The 18,493-nt window shown below is 37.0% G+C and overlaps 1 protein-coding gene across 2 annotated transcripts in view; it reads right to left on the reverse strand.

Moving 5' to 3' along the window:
* Positions 1-18,493, reverse strand: part of XPNPEP3 (X-prolyl aminopeptidase 3) — a 35,004-nt gene that overhangs the window by 6,040 nt on the left and 10,471 nt on the right. For both annotated transcript variants that reach the window (XM_060777110.2, XM_060777109.2), the window contains exons 3-8: positions 15,334-15,732; positions 13,179-13,381; positions 9,791-9,853; positions 7,921-8,034; positions 5,232-5,317; positions 3,032-3,215 (exon numbers count right to left, since the gene is read on the reverse strand). In XM_060777110.2, the coding sequence (XP_060633093.2) occupies positions 3,032-3,215; positions 5,232-5,317; positions 7,921-8,034; positions 9,791-9,853; positions 13,179-13,381; positions 15,334-15,732 (1,049 nt within the window). The remainder of the gene's footprint in view (positions 1-3,031; positions 3,216-5,231; positions 5,318-7,920; positions 8,035-9,790; positions 9,854-13,178; positions 13,382-15,333; positions 15,733-18,493) is intronic.

Below are 18,493 nucleotides of genomic sequence, written 5' to 3' on the forward strand. Positions count from 1 at the left end.
GGTCTTTATTACATTCAAATGTGAGCATCTGGGCGTATAGATTAATTAGTAGGTATATAGCTCTGATGTCCAGCTTCTATTTAGTATGTATCCATGGGTTTTCAGATAAATGCTTACTATGCTTTCAAATCAGACCACCAAGCTCCAGTTTGGTTTAGGTATAATATATTATCATCCTTGGAACCCTTCTCATCATGCTAGAAACACTATCAATCTTCTCAGGTTCTCATCCACTGAAAACATTGGTAATTTTCCCTGGATATATGATAAAGGAATTTCCATCATTTTCTAAGTAGAATTTCAAGATGGATTGGTATCAGGGGAAAGCTGAATTGTGTAATTTACAACTGCTGGACCCGATAATTTTGTATCTTACTGAGCATATAGTTTAATCCTTTCTTGCAGCTGTCAGCTAAAAGAGAATTTGATGCTTGCCTCATAGTATCTCATTTCTACCAGCTTATGTAAATAATATTCTTTTCAATCAGATGAAAATTATTTACTTGTTTTTGCTCTAGGACCTAATACTTAATGACTAGTAGTTGTTGCTTGTCTTCCATCAGATTGCATCAACCAGTAACATTTAATGTTGCACTAATAACCCTTACAGTTGGTTGGTTATACACTGGTGATTTGTTTACATTCTTTCTTAGGCTTATTGGCTTGTTTATAGTGAGGTTGATTTCCTATCTGGAATTCTTCAGTGCCTATGGTCTTATTATTATACACCAACATTTTTGCTTTATACCCCATACTGCTTTAATACTTTATATATGATGAAGTGGACTATAAAAGCTTAGGCTATAAAAATCTCTCAATCTCAAAGATGTTACAATATCCCTTTGCACACCAAATCAGGCATACATGGCTATATTTATTTACTTACAGTATTTATATGCCACTTTTCTCACCCCTGGGGGGACTCAAAGCAGTATTTTTAGTTTATACTTTATAAACATGCTTTTCAAGTCTGGTGATTCAGATTTTTCAAAATATATCCAAATCAGTGCCTTATGACTGACAACTGGCTCTGCATGAATAGTTCCTCTAAAATTATTTAGAAGACCATATTCTCCTCTTACCTCTAATTGAATTCTATGGGCTCTAACTGCATTTGATATATTTGAAATAATAATATACAGATAGTCCCCAAGTTACAAACAGTTGACTTGCAAGAAACTCATATTTAAGAGCAGGAGTGAGATAACAGTAAGTGAGAGAAATAATACTTATAATAATAATACACTTTATTTACACCCTGCCTCATCTCCCTGGACGGACTTGGGATGGCTAACAACCAAACAAACAGATACAATAAAACTACCCTTAGGAAAGAAAATTATGAGTTATGAGGAAAAGGTGTCTCCACTGACGGTTTATCACCAATCTTTATTTCCATAATCTAAAATTTTCAAAATCCAATTGTCACAACGACAAAAAGCGAGGTGAAATCTTCTGAACAGGGGCAGAGGCAGCAAAACAAACTCGACGGGGGTGTTAACCCTTCCCTATGCTATCCAAAGCTATAGATAGATAGATAGATAGATAAGCTGGAGTTACACTTAAAATGCAGCTTTTCTGACACATATATTCAACTTAAGAACAAACCTACAGAATTTATCTTGTTTGTAATGGGGGCTGCTTGTATCATTTGAAATAAACCACCCATCTCTATTTACAGATATATCATCTATTTGCTTTTTCTATGTAAACTACCATTCCTGGGTAAACAGTGGGAGCCAAAAATTATTCAGATCCTTGCAGTTAGGCTGTCTGACATATTAAAATCACATTAATATCAAATATAATTTAAAGGTAACTGGAAAATTAGCACGAGAATATGATATTACAGCCATAAAAATGACCAGTGCTTTTTATCTCTGAAATGAAAAGCCACACAGTAAGAGTTTTCAAGTAATACAGTATATGAAATTTGCTGTAAATGCAGACTTTGTTAAAGAGCTGTTTCTTTTCCTAGTTTCTTTTCCTATCCTTGAACATCTTAAATATCATTCACATTATTCTGTTGTGCTTCAGGTGTTTATTACCAAGCATCTTACCAAAGAGCGAACTACACTGAGCATAGGGTTTTATTTATTTTATTTTATTTATTTATTTTATGGACATGAAATGACTGACTGATTTCCAGAAATACAGTTTTGTGCCAATATAAATCTTAGGCTTTTCTTGTTCTTAAACAGAGAATCCTATATTTTATTTTAAGATGAGAAAGTCTGTCTGAGCCTGGATGTCTGATCTTGTTTAACATTACAGAAAATCATGATTAAAAGATGGAAATGACCTTTCCAGAAATATTATTTGTGCTTCTATCTGTCAATATGATATTTCCTGAAATATTATTTGTGCTTCTATCTGCATATGCCTATTTCGCACATGCACAATGGAAGACCTCCTTATAGCAACACCAGAGGCGCTCCAAGTGGCCAGCTACTGGTCAAAGGACATTTAGTATAATGCCAAGTTTTTAAATTTTGTTTGTGTTTTTAAATATATTATAACTGTACCCTCAATTCGCTTCTGACATGAAAAGCCAAGCATCTGTCCATCAGAGAAGAAAGTAAGGCCGCTTTAACATAGCTAAGCAGAATGAAAATGACTCATTTACAGAAGAGGCAGTTCTTCAGTTTTCATAAACACAAAATACTCTGTGTAAAAATGTCTTTCATAATTCTCACCACTATCACAAAATTAGGCATTTTCCTCCCCCAGTCTAGCAATTCTGCTTAATGCTCTCAGTGACAAGTTAAAACGGTGCCACCTCCTATCTCCACCCCACTCAAATGATACTTGTCAAGAATCAAACCATTGCATGCCTTGAACAATCTTAATGTTCTGCCATCTGCTGGATGAAAGTGGCACTTGGTGCAAGCCTTTAGTTTTACAGACAACATCCTTTTTGGACTAGCTTTAGTACCAGAAAGCTCATAGACAACTATCACAACAGAAATTTGTCAGTATAAATCTGAAGTGGTTTTAATTTTAAGTGTTGTAATATAAGAAGGCCAAGTACCTTGAAGAGGTGGTTCTCACTTGTGCTTTTTTGCAGGACCCCCACATCTTTTAGCTTTTGTCCAATGAGGGTCAGCATGAGACTGTAAATGTTCTCTAGACTCACACCAGGAGAGCAGAGCCTCAGGCAGGACTTCTGTATTTCCAATACAGCCTGGTACAGCTCTGCTTGGGGACTGGTGAACCTGAGAATGAGAGGCCAACAGAAATCACCCAAAGCATAGCTTAGAACAAGATGGAAATTTTTACACTATAGGTCATGTCATTTCTTCAAAATAATCACACGAAATAGTTCTCTGGGACTATTCTGCTTCAGAATACAAGTGAAAGACTGGCTCTTTGGACATTCACTGATGCCAATCCTTACACATCCAAACTCAGTACATTAAGAAGAGAGGGAGGAAACCCTTCCTTTGAAATGCTAGCCTTCTGTAAGCTAAGATACAATAACACATAAGATACAATATTTCAATAATAACAACACATAAGATACAATATTTCCAAATGAGCAGTTTAGTTCTGGCTCACTACAATATTAAGACATCTCATGTGGAATACGTGAAAATCTTGTTTTTTGTGAATAAGGAAGGATGATGAAAATATTTATAAGGAGAATAAGTCTTGCTACTTTGTCACACTAGAGAAAAAATCCACTTAAAATCTGGTTTCTGCCTCCTGCAGAATTCTGGGGTTTGTAATTTAGTGAGGCTGTTAAAGGCTCATATGTAAGTTACAAACCCCAGAATTCTGCAGGAGGCAGAAACCGGATTTTAAATGGATTTTTTCTCTAGTGTGATGAGGTCCTTGGAAGTATCATGAAATGAATGAATAAATCATGTTCACACGAATTGTAGATACTCTATGTGGTCCCCTCTATCTTTCAATAACATTCAGATGGTAAGAACTGTTTGGCAGTGGAACATGCTGCCTTGGAGTGTGGTGGAGTTCTCTGGAGGTTTTTAAGCAGAGGCTGGATGACCATCTGTTGGGGGTACTTTAATTATATGTTCCTGGATGATCATTGTGGTCTCTTTCAACTCTATGATTCTAAGTCATGCTCTGTCTTGGCCATGAAAGGAACCCTTAAAAGTATGAATAAAAGTTGCTTACTCCTAAAAATCGACCAAAATGGGTAAGGGTCTTAGTCCAAAATGTTTGAGGGGATATGACATTATTGGAGAGTATACACATATGTGATTCAAGTACTCTAAGATACACCACATTTGGTTTTTAGTGCTAGTCATCGTAAATAGAAAGTTTGTGGATGCCTGTTTAGTGTTGTTTAATGTTTGCAGCCATAAAAACTAATAATATATAAATAATTGATTGCTTCCTTCCTTCCTCAACACTGGTCATCTTGAAGTATGATGTTAATTCCAAAATAGATAACTGATGACAAAGAATTTGGACCAGTCATCTCTTGAAAAAGCATGAAAGCTTTGAAAGATCTAATAAAAATGACACCTATTTCCAGAAATAGCTTTCCTTCATAAACTATATAAACAGGAAGACACACAGTCCTAAACCAGTGTTATAACAAGAGGTCTTCAGGGAAGGCATTTTGAGCAGCAAACCTCACCCTCCTGAAATAAGTCATTTTGAAATAAATCCTGCACTATCCTGGTACCCCTTTGGGAAGGTCACTCAGAATTAATGAGAAAATGTACTTGCTATATAGTACTCACTGCCAACTGGTTGTATCATTTTATTTGAAAACCCATTACTGAACTTCTACATCCTCGGTGATACACTAGGCTTCTGTGTAGATTTAATTTACTAACAAAACTCGATAACCTATATATCATATTTTCCTCCATCTCCCATTCTCCCACCTTTCATTTGAAAATGAAATAGAAATCTTGCTAAACGCAAAAAAAATCTGTAAGAAAAAAACAAAGGTGCTTTGAGAAAAAGCAAATTAGTTACTGAAATTGAAAATTTCTGTAATAAAAAATGAAGGGAACAAAACACAGGCACTTTGAAGGAAAGCAAATTAATCAGAGTTATTTGAACTGGCCATCTGTCAGGGGTGCTTTGAATGCGATTTTCCTGCTTCTTAGCAGGGGGTTGATCTGTGGGCCACAAGGTCTCTTCCAACTCTATGATTCGATGATTCAACTCCAGTTTCCTCTGTCCCCTGAGGTGTTTAAGAGGGAGTAAATTACAGCCCATTGGAAATTTGTGATTGAAATAGAACCTACCTGCCATTGATAGGCCAAGTGCGGGTGATATCGCTTACATAACAGGACAACTCACATCCCCCATCCAGTAAAACCATTTCTCCATCCTAAAACACAATAAAATGCAGCGCCTTTGTATTCAAGACTATTCATTCAAACAAAAATAGAAAATAGATTTTAAAAAAACAACTAATATTGAACCTATGTCTGTAAGTGAAATGGACTTCCTGCAGGTTTTCATTAGAAAGTGGCTTACACAGCTTGAAGCTGTGTTTTTCCAGCTATAGTCCACTCTCTCCTGAAGACCCTACTCTCGTCCTAGTCCACTGAAAAGGGTAGAGCACAAGCCAATATTTTCTTTCTGTAAATAGTCATAGTAAAATGAAATTATGGATTCTCAGTCCTGAAATCTTATCACTTCTTGAGGTAATTTCTTCACTTTGACCCATTTTAACGCCTATGAAACGTCATTCAAGTACACACCTGCAGATATATAATGGAGGATATGGGGCAACAAGATGATTCAGTAATAGTTGTCACCTTTCTAATTTTCCATCTGTTAATATGTGCTTTGGTTATGGCTTTTTTCTGTTCTTCAGTCTCTGAACCAGTTTTAAATGGTAATCATTCAGAGGATTAGAAATGCCATGAGTCAAGGGGCAAAAAGCACATACACAAGCAGAGAACTTTTAAGAAACAGAAAATGAAAAGGAGATGATCTTTTCTGACTTCCTTTTGTGAATAAAGGCCTCTCCTGAGCCTAAAGCAGCCTATAGATGCCCAAAATATGGTGAAAATATCTAACCAGTCTCCTAGAGCAAGGTTCAACCCCCCCCCCCCCCAATGTCTCCTGGGACTGGCTAATGTGTCCCATAGCTTTCCACAGTTGTTCACACACTTTAAACATTTTACATGAAAGTTACATTTTAAAATTCTGAGATTTTTTGTGGATTTCAATTGTTCCGAACCACCTTTAGAAACAATTGTGTCTAAAAAAAGGGAGTTGTAAATAAATAAAAAGATAAAGCTGTCTCTACATAGTGATATTAACTGTAAAAGAGGTCTACTTTATAGTCTATGCAATTTATGTTAAATAATTCCTGTAACATAGATAGTCAAAGTGTGATATTTTGGTAGGATTAAGATTTCTTGTATTGTAAAGCCCAATTATAAAAAATATGAATTAGAAAACCCTCAATTAAGATATTTACATGTCCAGCGTTTTTAGCATGATGTTTATTGGTAAACAGAACAAAACTCATTTTACCGGAAGTCCAACTTTTAACCTGGATCCTTTGGCATGTTTTGCATTAAATGATTTTTTATCTGGCTGTGATCCCTGGGGACAGTTTAGCTGAAGTAGATGGAAAACACACACAAGATTCTGTTGTTCTGGAGAACTTAGAACCCATTTCAGAACAGCTGTGAACAAAGTCACTAAATTACAGGAGAGACCAGTGCAGATAAAAGGCATTGTTTTAAAATCTGATGTTCACCAGTAACTTGCTATCGAAGAAATAGAACACCTGCTGTCTTGCACTAAGAGGGTCCCCTGTGCGTATGTGCTTCAGCTGTTCATTATCATTCCTATATTCCCTCCTACCCCAATTAAAGAGAATAGGGGAAATCCCTGCTCTAAGCATAAAGCTTCTCTTTCCCCAGTATTAGTTTATCACCTGTTGAAAGGCATCACCATTTGGGAGACTGACTGGCATCAAGTGTCCACATTCATCAGTCTCTTTGAAAGGAAATGAAGAAGGAAACAAATGTCTACTTCTTAGGAAATTGACTTTTCTTAAGAAACAACAGCACAATACAGTATTATGCTCTGGTTTGCTATTTATATGAACCGAGGCAAGCAAAGTTGAGTCAGGACTGTTATCAATTAGAATGTGCATGACATGTACATTGTTCACAGTTTTTATTTCCAGAAAAAACAGTTTCTGGTTTCTCCCCACAAAAAAGATTGTGCTAACTTTAGTTGTAAGAAAGTATCAGTCTATTAGGACTTAACATAAATCAGTAAAAATTATTCTCTGATTATGGGAGGAAGGGCTTCTCAATTATGGCACCCCAACTGCAGAATAACCTACAGCTTTTAGTTGTAGCTGGCTCTTTCTGTTTTGTTATGCTGTTCTTACTTCTTTTTGGGGTGGGGGGGATAACATGTTTTGCAGTTTTATACTGTCAAACAGGTAGTTCACACTGCAGACTAAGGATCTTAACAGAAATATCTATTAAATAATACTAGTTTTGAGATATAATAATAATAATACCTTATTTCTATAGCGCCCTATCTCCCAAAATGACTCAGGGCGGTGTACAACAAAAGATCGGCAAACATTTAATGCCTGAGAAACATAATAGATGTGGGCGAAACATCAGGAGAGAATGCTTCTGGAACATAGCCATATATCCTGGAAAACCCACAGGAACCCAGTGATCCTGGTCATGAAAGCCTTTGACAATAACATAATAAAGCACTTCAAACAATAAACAATCAAATACACAACATCAGAATATACTTATAAAACAACTCAAAATAGCAGGTGAGAAATTTAAATATACAAAATAAAATAATTGGGACACATTTACTCTGTCAAGGGTAGAAGATAAATGGAACAGCCACTCACTTTTTAGGCCATGTTCGTGGCCTAGCAAAAACTACATAGGAAGGCAAAAATCAGAATATTAGAATCTTCTTGGATACCTTAATGAGCTGGTTGTTTTTTATATAATGCAAAGTATTGGACCTGTTGCCCCCTGCAACCACAGGAGGATAAGCCAAAATGTCAGCACCACGAGCACGGCACTCGAATTCAAACTGTAATGACCAAATTGAAAATAAAAAAATATATTACTTCTAGTTCAGAATTACAAAACTCTCATAGGCTCATGCATATGACGGCAAATCAGCAGGTTTCAGAAGATGCATTATTGAACTAGTTCAATATTAATATTTGGAAATATTATTTTTTGCATCACAATCCCAGAACCCCCTATCCAGAATGGTTCGTGTGAGTTGTAGTCCAAAAGTAAGTCTATTAAGCTCCGATTTGACTCTTTGGGAGATGTAGATTCAAATTTTTATTCAGTGATGGGTAGCTTTCAACCAGTTTCATCTTAATTCACTACAAAAGTTATTGCGAAATAAAAAAAATGAAGTAACCTATTCTAAGTTCCTTGGAAGAAACATGTGGACATAGAATGTATAGTAGAAGAAGTCCAAAGAGTTTGGTTTTCCACAGAACAACAAAAGCATGAGATTACTGATCTTTTTCAGACACATGTTAAGTGCATAGAAGTCAGTGATAATTTTTAAGAAGTCACTTTTTTTGCCTCTCCTTTTTGGCCCTGACAATTCTTCCATTGATTGGACTGCTTTTGATTTTGGCCCATTTTGATGGCTAGATATTGATTTCTTAAGAGCATCAAATCAATCAAAGGATTTCCTAAATTATATGAAAGAAACGGACACCTGGAGACACTCCTATTGTCATTAACAAGCTCCCCCATTGCAAATTCTGGCCCTTAGTTTGTTCCTAACAAAGGAAGATAAGGATTCTAGGTCAATGAAATGAGTAACAGAGAAATCTTTGTACCATCATTTTAAAGGGTGATTTTGTTCACACTTAAAAGAATATGTGAAGGAATACATATTATTGGTTTTAAGTGTCAATGGGCTATGAGATCAAATGCCTTTTGACTAATGTAAGCCAACATTTTAAGCAGCTCTCTGGTTTCATCCTAACCTTTCCTGAAGCTTCAGTGATGTCTTTTATTTCTTTAAAAAGAAGGAAAATATTTCAGAAAAGATGCATAATTATTGCTGGGATATCAAAGCCTTTTATTAACTTCCCACCGTTGGTTTAGATATTGTATTAGAAATATGTCACAATGACTTCAGTGGAACTAAACTTTCAGGTAAATGTGTATAAAGCTCTAAACAGTTTATTTATTTATTTATTTATTTGGGGTTCTTTTACCCCGCCCTTCTCACCCCGGGGGGGGGGGGGAACGGGACTCAGGGCGGCTTACAAAAGCAAAGGCACAATGCGATGCCCAGTTTACCTGTCCAAATGTATCTCCTCCTATGAACCATCTTAATATTGTCTGGGGAGGCCTTGCTCTCCGTCCCGCCTTTCTCGCATGTGCAATTGGCAGGAACGAGAGACAGGGCTTTCTCGGTGGTGGCCCCTCAGCTGTGGAATTCCCTCTCCAGGAACATGAGATCAGCCCCCTCCCTCCTGACCTTCTGCTTTGTGAGCAAGCATTTGGGGAACTTGAGAAATAGAAAGATGTGGAATTGATGTGCACTGACTAACTCGAACGGCAGTACTACGTTTAATGGATCATGTGTTTACCTCTTAATGTATTGTTTTATGTTTTTAAACTGTTTTAATGTATTTTATAACTCTATTTATATATTTGTAATTGTACATATTCCATGGCTTCCTATGGTTGCCTACTTGTAAGCTGCCTTGAGTCTCCTCCAGAGTAGAGAAAAGCGTGGTAGAAATACCATAAATAATAAATACATAAATATAAGATTGTAAAAATCAACTGAATGAAGGACATACCTTAGCATACAGAAATGCTTCATCCACTGGAGCTTTGCTTGCAAACATTGTCTCTACTAATGCCTGTCAAAACATAGTGAATAGACCTCTATTAAACAGACAATTTGTAAAGGTTCCTTTTGTGCTACTTTAAGCTAAAACATTTAAGTTAAAAGTTAATGGATTTTTTTTCTAAATAACTTATTTCCAGCAGGATATAAATTACTATTTTACTACTCTATTCTCAGAATGTTTGTTAATTTTGTAATCACATGCTCCACATTTGCTTAGGATAAGATTCTACTGTAGTCCTCCAGGTGTAGTTGAACTACAGCACTCAGCATCCTTCATCATGGCTGGGACTTAATGGAAATCAGAATCCAAAAACATCTGGAGGACCATAGGTTCCCTGCTTGTAAAATATAGATTACTCTGTACATCAATACTGCTCTCTGTGAAACTCTGGGAATAGCAGAATATTTAGACTGCAGTCCTATACCTCAAAACAATTTTATAGATCAGCCAATTGGCCTTATCAAAACAGACAATATAAACACAACATACTGTATACATCTAGTCCAAGTAAAATTATAAATATACAAGTACAGAGAAAAAGTGAATATGGCCAACTTATAACCGAATATACCTTAAACTTAGGTATATAAATCAGATGTCCTCGTCCCCCTTACATTGTATACTAATCTGGCAGTCCTATACAAATTCACTGGAAAAAAAGGTCCCCTGAATTCAGTGGAACTTATATCTAGGCGGACATTCAAAAATATGCTTTTTATCCATTTTGTAAATGTAAACAAATTAAGTTATGTTGACAATTTGCAAGGTGATTTTTTTTAATTTAAAAGGACCTGTATGTCAAGAACACTGTACATTTTTATACTTTTATCTTTAGTCCATTTACATTAATTTCAAAGTAACTTATTTTTATTAATGTTAATTGCCCTAAGTATGAAATAATGAATCTGAAAACTGCCCTCTGTAGTAATCACACATTACTAAGTCCATATTTCTGGACAAAACTTAATATTCCAAGTTGGAAAAACTAGCAATGAGCTCCTAATTTTGAATGTACATTATAAAAAGACTGCTGCCAAACATGATTATTTCTAAATGTAATTTCTGTTTGATCTTGTCCCAAAACATCAGTAGTAACCTCCATAAATTAATCTTACAGATAGAAACCAATTTTGCTTCTTTTTTCATGTCAAGAGCGACTTGAAAAATTGCAAGTCACTTCTGGTGTGAGAGAATTGACTGTCTGCAAGGACGTTGCCCAGGGGACACCCAGATGTTTTACTATCCTGTGAGAGGCTTCTCTCACATCCCCGCATGGGAAGCTGGAGCTGACAGATGGGAGCTCACCCTACTCCCTGGATTTGAACTGCTGACCTTTTAGCCATCAGTCCAGCTGGCACAAGAGTGTAACCCATTACATCACCAGGGGCTTCTTAAGAAGGGCCTTTATGGCTGTTGCATATCAAATGTCCTTTATGGTCATTTCAGATCTGAAACCAATACATTTTTATGATCTAAATGGAATATGCCTCTAAAGCTAAATAATACTGTAGAGATGTGTTCATTATAAAGTGTTATTTATAATGTTTATTATAGAGTGTTTAATGTACTGTGTTGAATCTGTATTTATGTATTACATTTATTGCCATGGCCTAGCTGTGAGGGATAGGTTGCCATGGTGACAAGACAAGGCAGCAGAGGAGGTGGGCGGAGCTTAAGGAGAAAAAGGTTTGAAAGCGTCAGTTAAAATTCAGTCCGGTGGATGAGACCCGGAGAAGAGCAGAGCCAGTTAAGGGCTCTGGGAAATAGCAGAGTCAAGAAAGGACTCTGGGGAAAGTAGTTTAGTCCGGTGGATGAGACCCGGGGAAGAGGAGAGTCAGTTAGGGCTCTGTGGTTGTGAAGCTGTGAGAATTCAGTAGTTCTTAGAATTTGTGAATATTTCTTCAGCAAGAGAGCTGAAGGTGTTACCTTGTTAGATTGCTTAGGTTAAAAGAATCTAACAGAGGGGGTTTTAAGGATTGCCAGTAAGGAAAGACTGGTGATCAGTGGTTTGTTCCGAGTATAGGGCAAACAGTGTGGATATTCACAATAGGGAACTCTGAAGTAGTATAAGCACTTCACTAAAGAAGGAGTTTGTAGAATTGTAACATCAGAAGCATGTATCTCAAACCAGCCATTTTGTAACATCAAGCCTTGTGCCAAGTTCAAATTCTCAAAACTGCAACAATTACGTTCTGTTAACAATAAAACTTGTTCTCTTTGTATTTCAAACCTGCCTCCTCCATTGCTTTTATGCTTGGTGCATTCCACACTACCAAAGTCACCTCACAACACATCTAAAGATAAACAGAGACATAAACCAGCGTCTCTAAACATATTGGTGGCAGCTTAATTGATATTTAAAAGAAGGTTCCTCACAGAATATTGGTGGCATTAAAGAAGATTAATACTTCCTCACAAATACAAAGTGTATCAAGTATGTTTAGTTTCCTTTCACCTTACCCACTGATTCTTTTTGTGTATTCATTTATATTGGCCTTATTGTGGTAGCTACCTAAGATTACACTGTATGTCTTATGCCCTCAATGGCACAGGTTTTCTGATACAATGAGGTAGGGATACAACATTTTCTCGGTATGACCTATAAAGCCCTAAGATTACACTGTATGTCTTATGCCCTCAATGGCACAGGTTTTCTGATACAATGAGGTAGGGATACAACATTTTCTCGGTTGACCTATAAAGCCCTAAACGACTCCGGCCCTGTTTACCTCTCCGAACGTATTTTCCCCTACGAACCATCAAGATTACTAAGATCATCTGGAGAGGCCCTGCTCTCGGTCCCACCAGCCTCGCAAGCGCGCCTGGTGGGGACGAGGGACAGGGCCTTCTCGGTGGTGGCCCCGCGACTCTGGAACTCTCTCCCTCTGAAGGCCAGAACCGCCCCATCCATCCTAACATTTAGGAAACGGGTGAAGACGTGGCTGTGGAGTCAGGCCTTCGAGGAATGAGACAACACCATAGGACTCTGGATGGAAGTGGATATAGATCCATCTTAATAGGACGACTGATCACTGTAGTTTTATATTTAGTGTATTTTAAAGTTGATGTGTAATTTGTGATATATGATATTTTAATGAATGTATATGTTTTTATGGCTGTAAACCGGGCTGAGTCCCTCAACGAGGTTGAGAAGCTCGGTATACAAAACTGTGAAATAAATAAATAAATAAACTTAAAATAATAAAAAAAAGAACAGAACAGGTCTGGAGAAAGATCCCACCAGAATCAAACAAATAAGATTTTCATTTCACTTCCCATTTGGCAGTAGCTTTCGTACTGATATCCTGCTGAACAAAACAGCATTGCCTCATACCTGGGCTGTCACCTTGCCCGCAATTTTCATCCTCTCAATCTCTGCAGCGGATTTAATTAGCCGTAAATTTTGTACTAGATGCCGGATGGATCGGATTCGGTTCTTGCTTCTAGCCTTGACCTCAGCTAGGTGCAGCAAGTAATCAGAATGGAGCTGTGAATGCACAGGTTTAGCAAAATCATACCAAACCATACAAGATTCATCTGTGAAACAAAATATAAATATACATATTTATATTAGCCAAATAAATTTTAGGTGAATTTAGAACCTGCACACTCCTGCTCAACTATAAAAACCTGTTGGTCTCATCATATAAAGAAATAGGTCAGTTCCTCAATTTTTTTTTATTATCAGGCAGTCTTCCTTTGATCTTTTACTATTGTCTAAAGGTCTTCAAAGGAATTAGCAATATGAAGACTACTTGCCAAAAAGACTTTTTCTCTTCCATTAATAAATCAGAATACTCTACTAATGTCTTTAATAATCATCCCGCAAAGAAGGGGGTCTGGTGAGGACAAGAATTTAAATAAACATTATATTCTGGCATATTACAGACTAACAAATAGATTATAGCAGGTACTTCATGGATCACAGTCTTTGTCAGATATATGAAGTGTCATCCAAAATTGTATTGACATATATGAAAAATGAATACAAACATGACTGGCAATAAAAAAAATGTACGTAGGTCAAAATTATATGGAATGCAAGTAACAATGACAGTTACAACTAGTTATTGACACTAGTTGTTCACTAAACTAGAGGCCAGTGTGGTATTGTGGTTTGAGTACTGGACTAGGACTCCAGGAGTCACAGATCTGGATCCACACTCAACCATGGAAAACCACTGGGTGATGGTATGCAAGTCGCACTTTCTCAGCCTCAGAAGGCAATGGTAATGCTCTTGTAAACAAGTTTTATAAAGAAAACTCATAAGATGGAAATAATTTGACAGAACACAACAAAATTTCCCCAAACCCCAATGAAGTGTAACTGATTCATTTTCTCTACTCTTTATGTTTCTTTGTTCTACAAATGCTACTTTAAGATTAGTGATAAAGTGTCAGGGTACCAGTGGCAATTAAATATTTTCTCAGTTTTTGAATATTGGTATTTCAGATGGAAGTTTGCATCCATTTATTGTTTTACAAAGAGATAGGCCTATCTACTCTGTGTAAAATGCAGACATATACAGCTGAAACACAATGGTAGGCATGTATACATCAGTTTGGAAGATGAGGAAGTAAATGAGCTAATTTTACTGCTACTGGGCAAGATACAATGCAGGACTTCTGCTGGTGGTACTGTGGAATGTAGCAGAAGGGGTTTGTCACCTCTTTCCACTACAGCTCCTGGTGTACAATAAAAACTGGCTCATAAAGGCTGTAAAAACCCCTGGAACCAGTTCTGAGCAGCTCAATTAACTACAGAGATGAAGGATGGGCCATTCCTTTCGGTGTGCTGCCAATGCAACATTTTAAGTCATTCTTATAGTTTCTGGATAAAACTATAAGAGCAAATTGACATTCAGGTTTGGGACAGTCTTGTTTTTGTCTCTAGATCTTTCCTGTGAGGCCTTCTATTGCTAAATGGTATTGCATATAGTAAGCTTTCTTTTCTTTTCTTGCTACAGACCAATATGGCTTCCTTACTGAGAGCTGTAACCATTAAAACTTTTTACCTAGGGCTACACCAGCCTTCTGCTTGTGTATAAAGAGCCATTTGTAGTTGGAAGACTATATAAATGTAACTATATTGCCCTGGTTCTGAAAGCCTTGTGGGCCACATAAAATAACATGGCAGGCTGGATTGAGTCCATGGGTCTTGTGTTTGGCACATGTGGCTTAAACATTCTCAAGAAATAAGTTAAATTACACCATTTTATACCAATAACCATGTACACCAATAAGCATTTCTGTTAGTTTTCGCAACCAAAAATAAAACTGCTCAGTCTACCACACAGCCACAGGAAAAACAGAATTCCTAACTATTAACTTTCTTCCAATTTATACTTTCTGTTGAGATCAGATTGGTGGTGATTACAATTATGGAGCTAAAGGTTCAAGAATTTGCATTCGAAATCAACTGCTCCCAAATTCCACAGATTGTGCTAAGTCTTGCACTATTCCATATATGACACCTGCATTTTCCTTACCTTTCAATTTTGCTACCAGATGTCTAAATTCTTCTATATTATATGCTTCATCCACACCCGTGAGAGCCATGGCACCATCAATACCAGACCGTGGCCCATCCCACAGTTCTCTGCTTGGATCCCGTCGGGGGACAAAGAGCAGAGCTTTGTGTGAAGGTAAAGGTTTGCCAGGCACACTTTGCAGCACTAAGATACTGTCAGGCTCCTGGAACCCACATAGGTACAGAAAGTTAGTTTCTTGATGGAAGGTGTATGGAATATCATTGCTCATGTAGTAGGTGGGATTGGAGAGCAGAATCACTGTATGGTCCATTCCTTGCACCTCTTTATTTATCCGAGCCATGAGCTTGTGTCTACGGAGAGCATATTCCACTTGCGACACCCCTGGCGTTACTTCTCCTGTGGAGAGAAATCAAAGATACATCTCTCTTTATCTGCCCCGTTAATGTAGTTGTTAGAATTCTTTTTCATACAACAAAGATTGCTGATTTCCCTTCTCCAGAATCTTATGCTTAAATCACATCCCTCTCTACTCTTTGTTCTATTCTAAAGTGTTCAAATGTCCAGCATTTTTTCTGTTATTCCATCAATTTAAAATGAAATAATCCTTTATAAATATCACTGCATTGTTGTTGAACTTGAATACTGAAGGCAATCCAAAGTATAAAGTAAAAATAATAATATTAATTTTAGATTATAAGAAGTGTCAAGGTATACATTTAAATCCTGAACTGTTATAACTCTTGAACATTGAACAGAGAATAGTAGTGCTGGTTGCACTCTTGGGGTGATGACAGATGGGATACTTGATTTTCCAAAGAAAAATTTCCAACAAAAAAATTGCTCAATTTCTAACACTTAATAATAATACATACTATTTTAGTACGTATTGTAAACTATGTACCTAATGGCTCTAAGGAAAAGTTCTCTTTCTCAGAAATGCAGATTTAACATATTTATTTGCAAAGCATGCAAAGTACAGGAAACAATAATCCTTAACAAATGTGAACTGAAGATATAAGAGCTGCTAACAGCAAATGATTGATCGAATTCTAGATCACGTCCTATCATTTAATTGTGAACTTAGACATGTTACTGAAGTTAATGAAACTTCCCTTGTGATTTTAAAACTGCACTCTTCAACTCAAATCTTAAGCAATGTATTTTGAAGTAAGTCACAGTAAAATTCAATTTACAGATGCATATATACTTTTAGGATCACATTCTTAGTATTCTGATTTGTAGGTAAGATATTATTCCTATAACTTAAACTTTAAATATGTATGCCTAAAACATATTTGCATTACTATATATACAGTGTTCCCTCACTTACTGCGGGGGTTCCATTTCAGGACCAACGGCGATAAGTGAAAATCCAACGCTGGACCAACGGCGATAAGTGAAATTCCAGGGAGGCAGGCAGGCACCCTTGGGATGGGCCAGGAGGTGAGTAAGGAAGTGCAGGTAAGGAAATAATATATAAAATATATAAAATAATGTATAAATATTAAAATTAATATGATATCCCTACTTTTGCAAAGTAGGGATATCATATTAATTTTAATATTTATACATTATTTTATATATTTTATATATTATTTCCTTACCCGCACTTCCTTACTCACTCCTGGCCCATCCCAAGGGTGCCTGCCTGCCTCCCTGGTCTCCACAGATCCTCCGGAACCACGCAGGCAGCAGCAGGCCAAGGAGGCAAGCTTACCCACTTCACCTCAGGCCGCCGCACTTCTGGGGTCTGTGGAGGCCAGGGAAGCAGGCTTTCCCCGCCGTGCGTCAGGCCTCCGCACTTCTGGGGTCCCTGGCCTCCACTGGCCATAAATATTTAATATTATATATATTTTATTAATATTTTCAGAAACCCATGAAACAGTGAGTGTGCAAAAAGCGAACCGTGAAGTAGTGAGGGAATGCTGTAACAAAGTTCTGTTTGGGAAATTGTCTTTATGCATAACATTTTGAGTGGAGCCCATAAATGCTCTGAATGAAGTTAATCATGGTAATAAAACTTTATTTCTAGACCACCCTCTCTCCCCGGAGGGACTCAGGGTGGTTTACACATAAAAAAACATTCAATGCCTCAAAATAGGTAGGAATGTATCAAATACAAAATAATGAAGAGTAACAACAGAAAATTTACAACAAGGAATTAAGCATTAAAATAAAATAAAAACAAAAATAATCCATTAAGACAGGGGTCCACAAACTTTTTAAACAGAGGGCCAGGTCACAGTTCCTCAAACTGTTGGAGGGCTGGATTATAATTTGAAAAAACATGAATGAATTCCTATGCATACCACATATCTTATTTGTAGTGCAAAAATCACTTTAAAACAATACAATAATTAAAATGAAGAACAATTTAAACAAATATAAACTTATTAGTATCTCAATGGGAAGTGTGGGCCTGGTTTTGGCTCAAGAGATAGAATTGTTGTCCTTGTTGTTGTGTGTTTTCAAGTCATTTCAGATTTAGGTTGACCCTGAGCGAGGGCCGGGTAAATGACCTTGGAGGGCCGCATCCGGCCCCCGGGCCTTAGTTTGAGGACCCCTGAAGTAAGACATAAAAGCTAAAAAAAAAATACAATGTGCATCCCAAAAACAAATTATGAAACATTACATTAAAAATGGCTGACAATGGTGTTACACTTAAGACATATCATTACAGCCATCTAATACACATAGATTAGCAAGAAGTCCTAATCCTTCTCCTCTCTATATGCTAAAGTGCATAGGTAAGTTTTTAGATGTTTCTTAAAGGCGAGGAGGCTGGAGGACATTTTTATTTCTTTAAGGAGGGAGTTCTAGAGATGGAGTACAATCACAGAGAAGGCCCCCTCTCTCGTTCACACCAACCAAGCTTGTGACACGGGTGGGACTGAGAGGGGTGACTCCTCTTTAGACCATAGTGCATGTGATGGTCTATACAGGGAGATGCAATTTGACATATAGCCTGGACCTGAACCGTTTAAGTTCATAGAAATAATGCTCTTGACATTTACTAATGCAAAGGGAAACAGCCATTTTTCCAGATCCCCTTTCCCCTTATAGGTCTGTGCACTTCAAAATCCCTGTCAAAAATGGTTGGAGAATATTATGGAAAAATTACAGGAAATGACCCAGTTAGCTGTAGAAAAGAGATTCT

This window comes from Anolis sagrei, chromosome 5, assembly GCF_037176765.1.
Source record: "Anolis sagrei isolate rAnoSag1 chromosome 5, rAnoSag1.mat, whole genome shotgun sequence".
NCBI lineage: Eukaryota > Metazoa > Chordata > Lepidosauria > Squamata > Dactyloidae > Anolis > Anolis sagrei.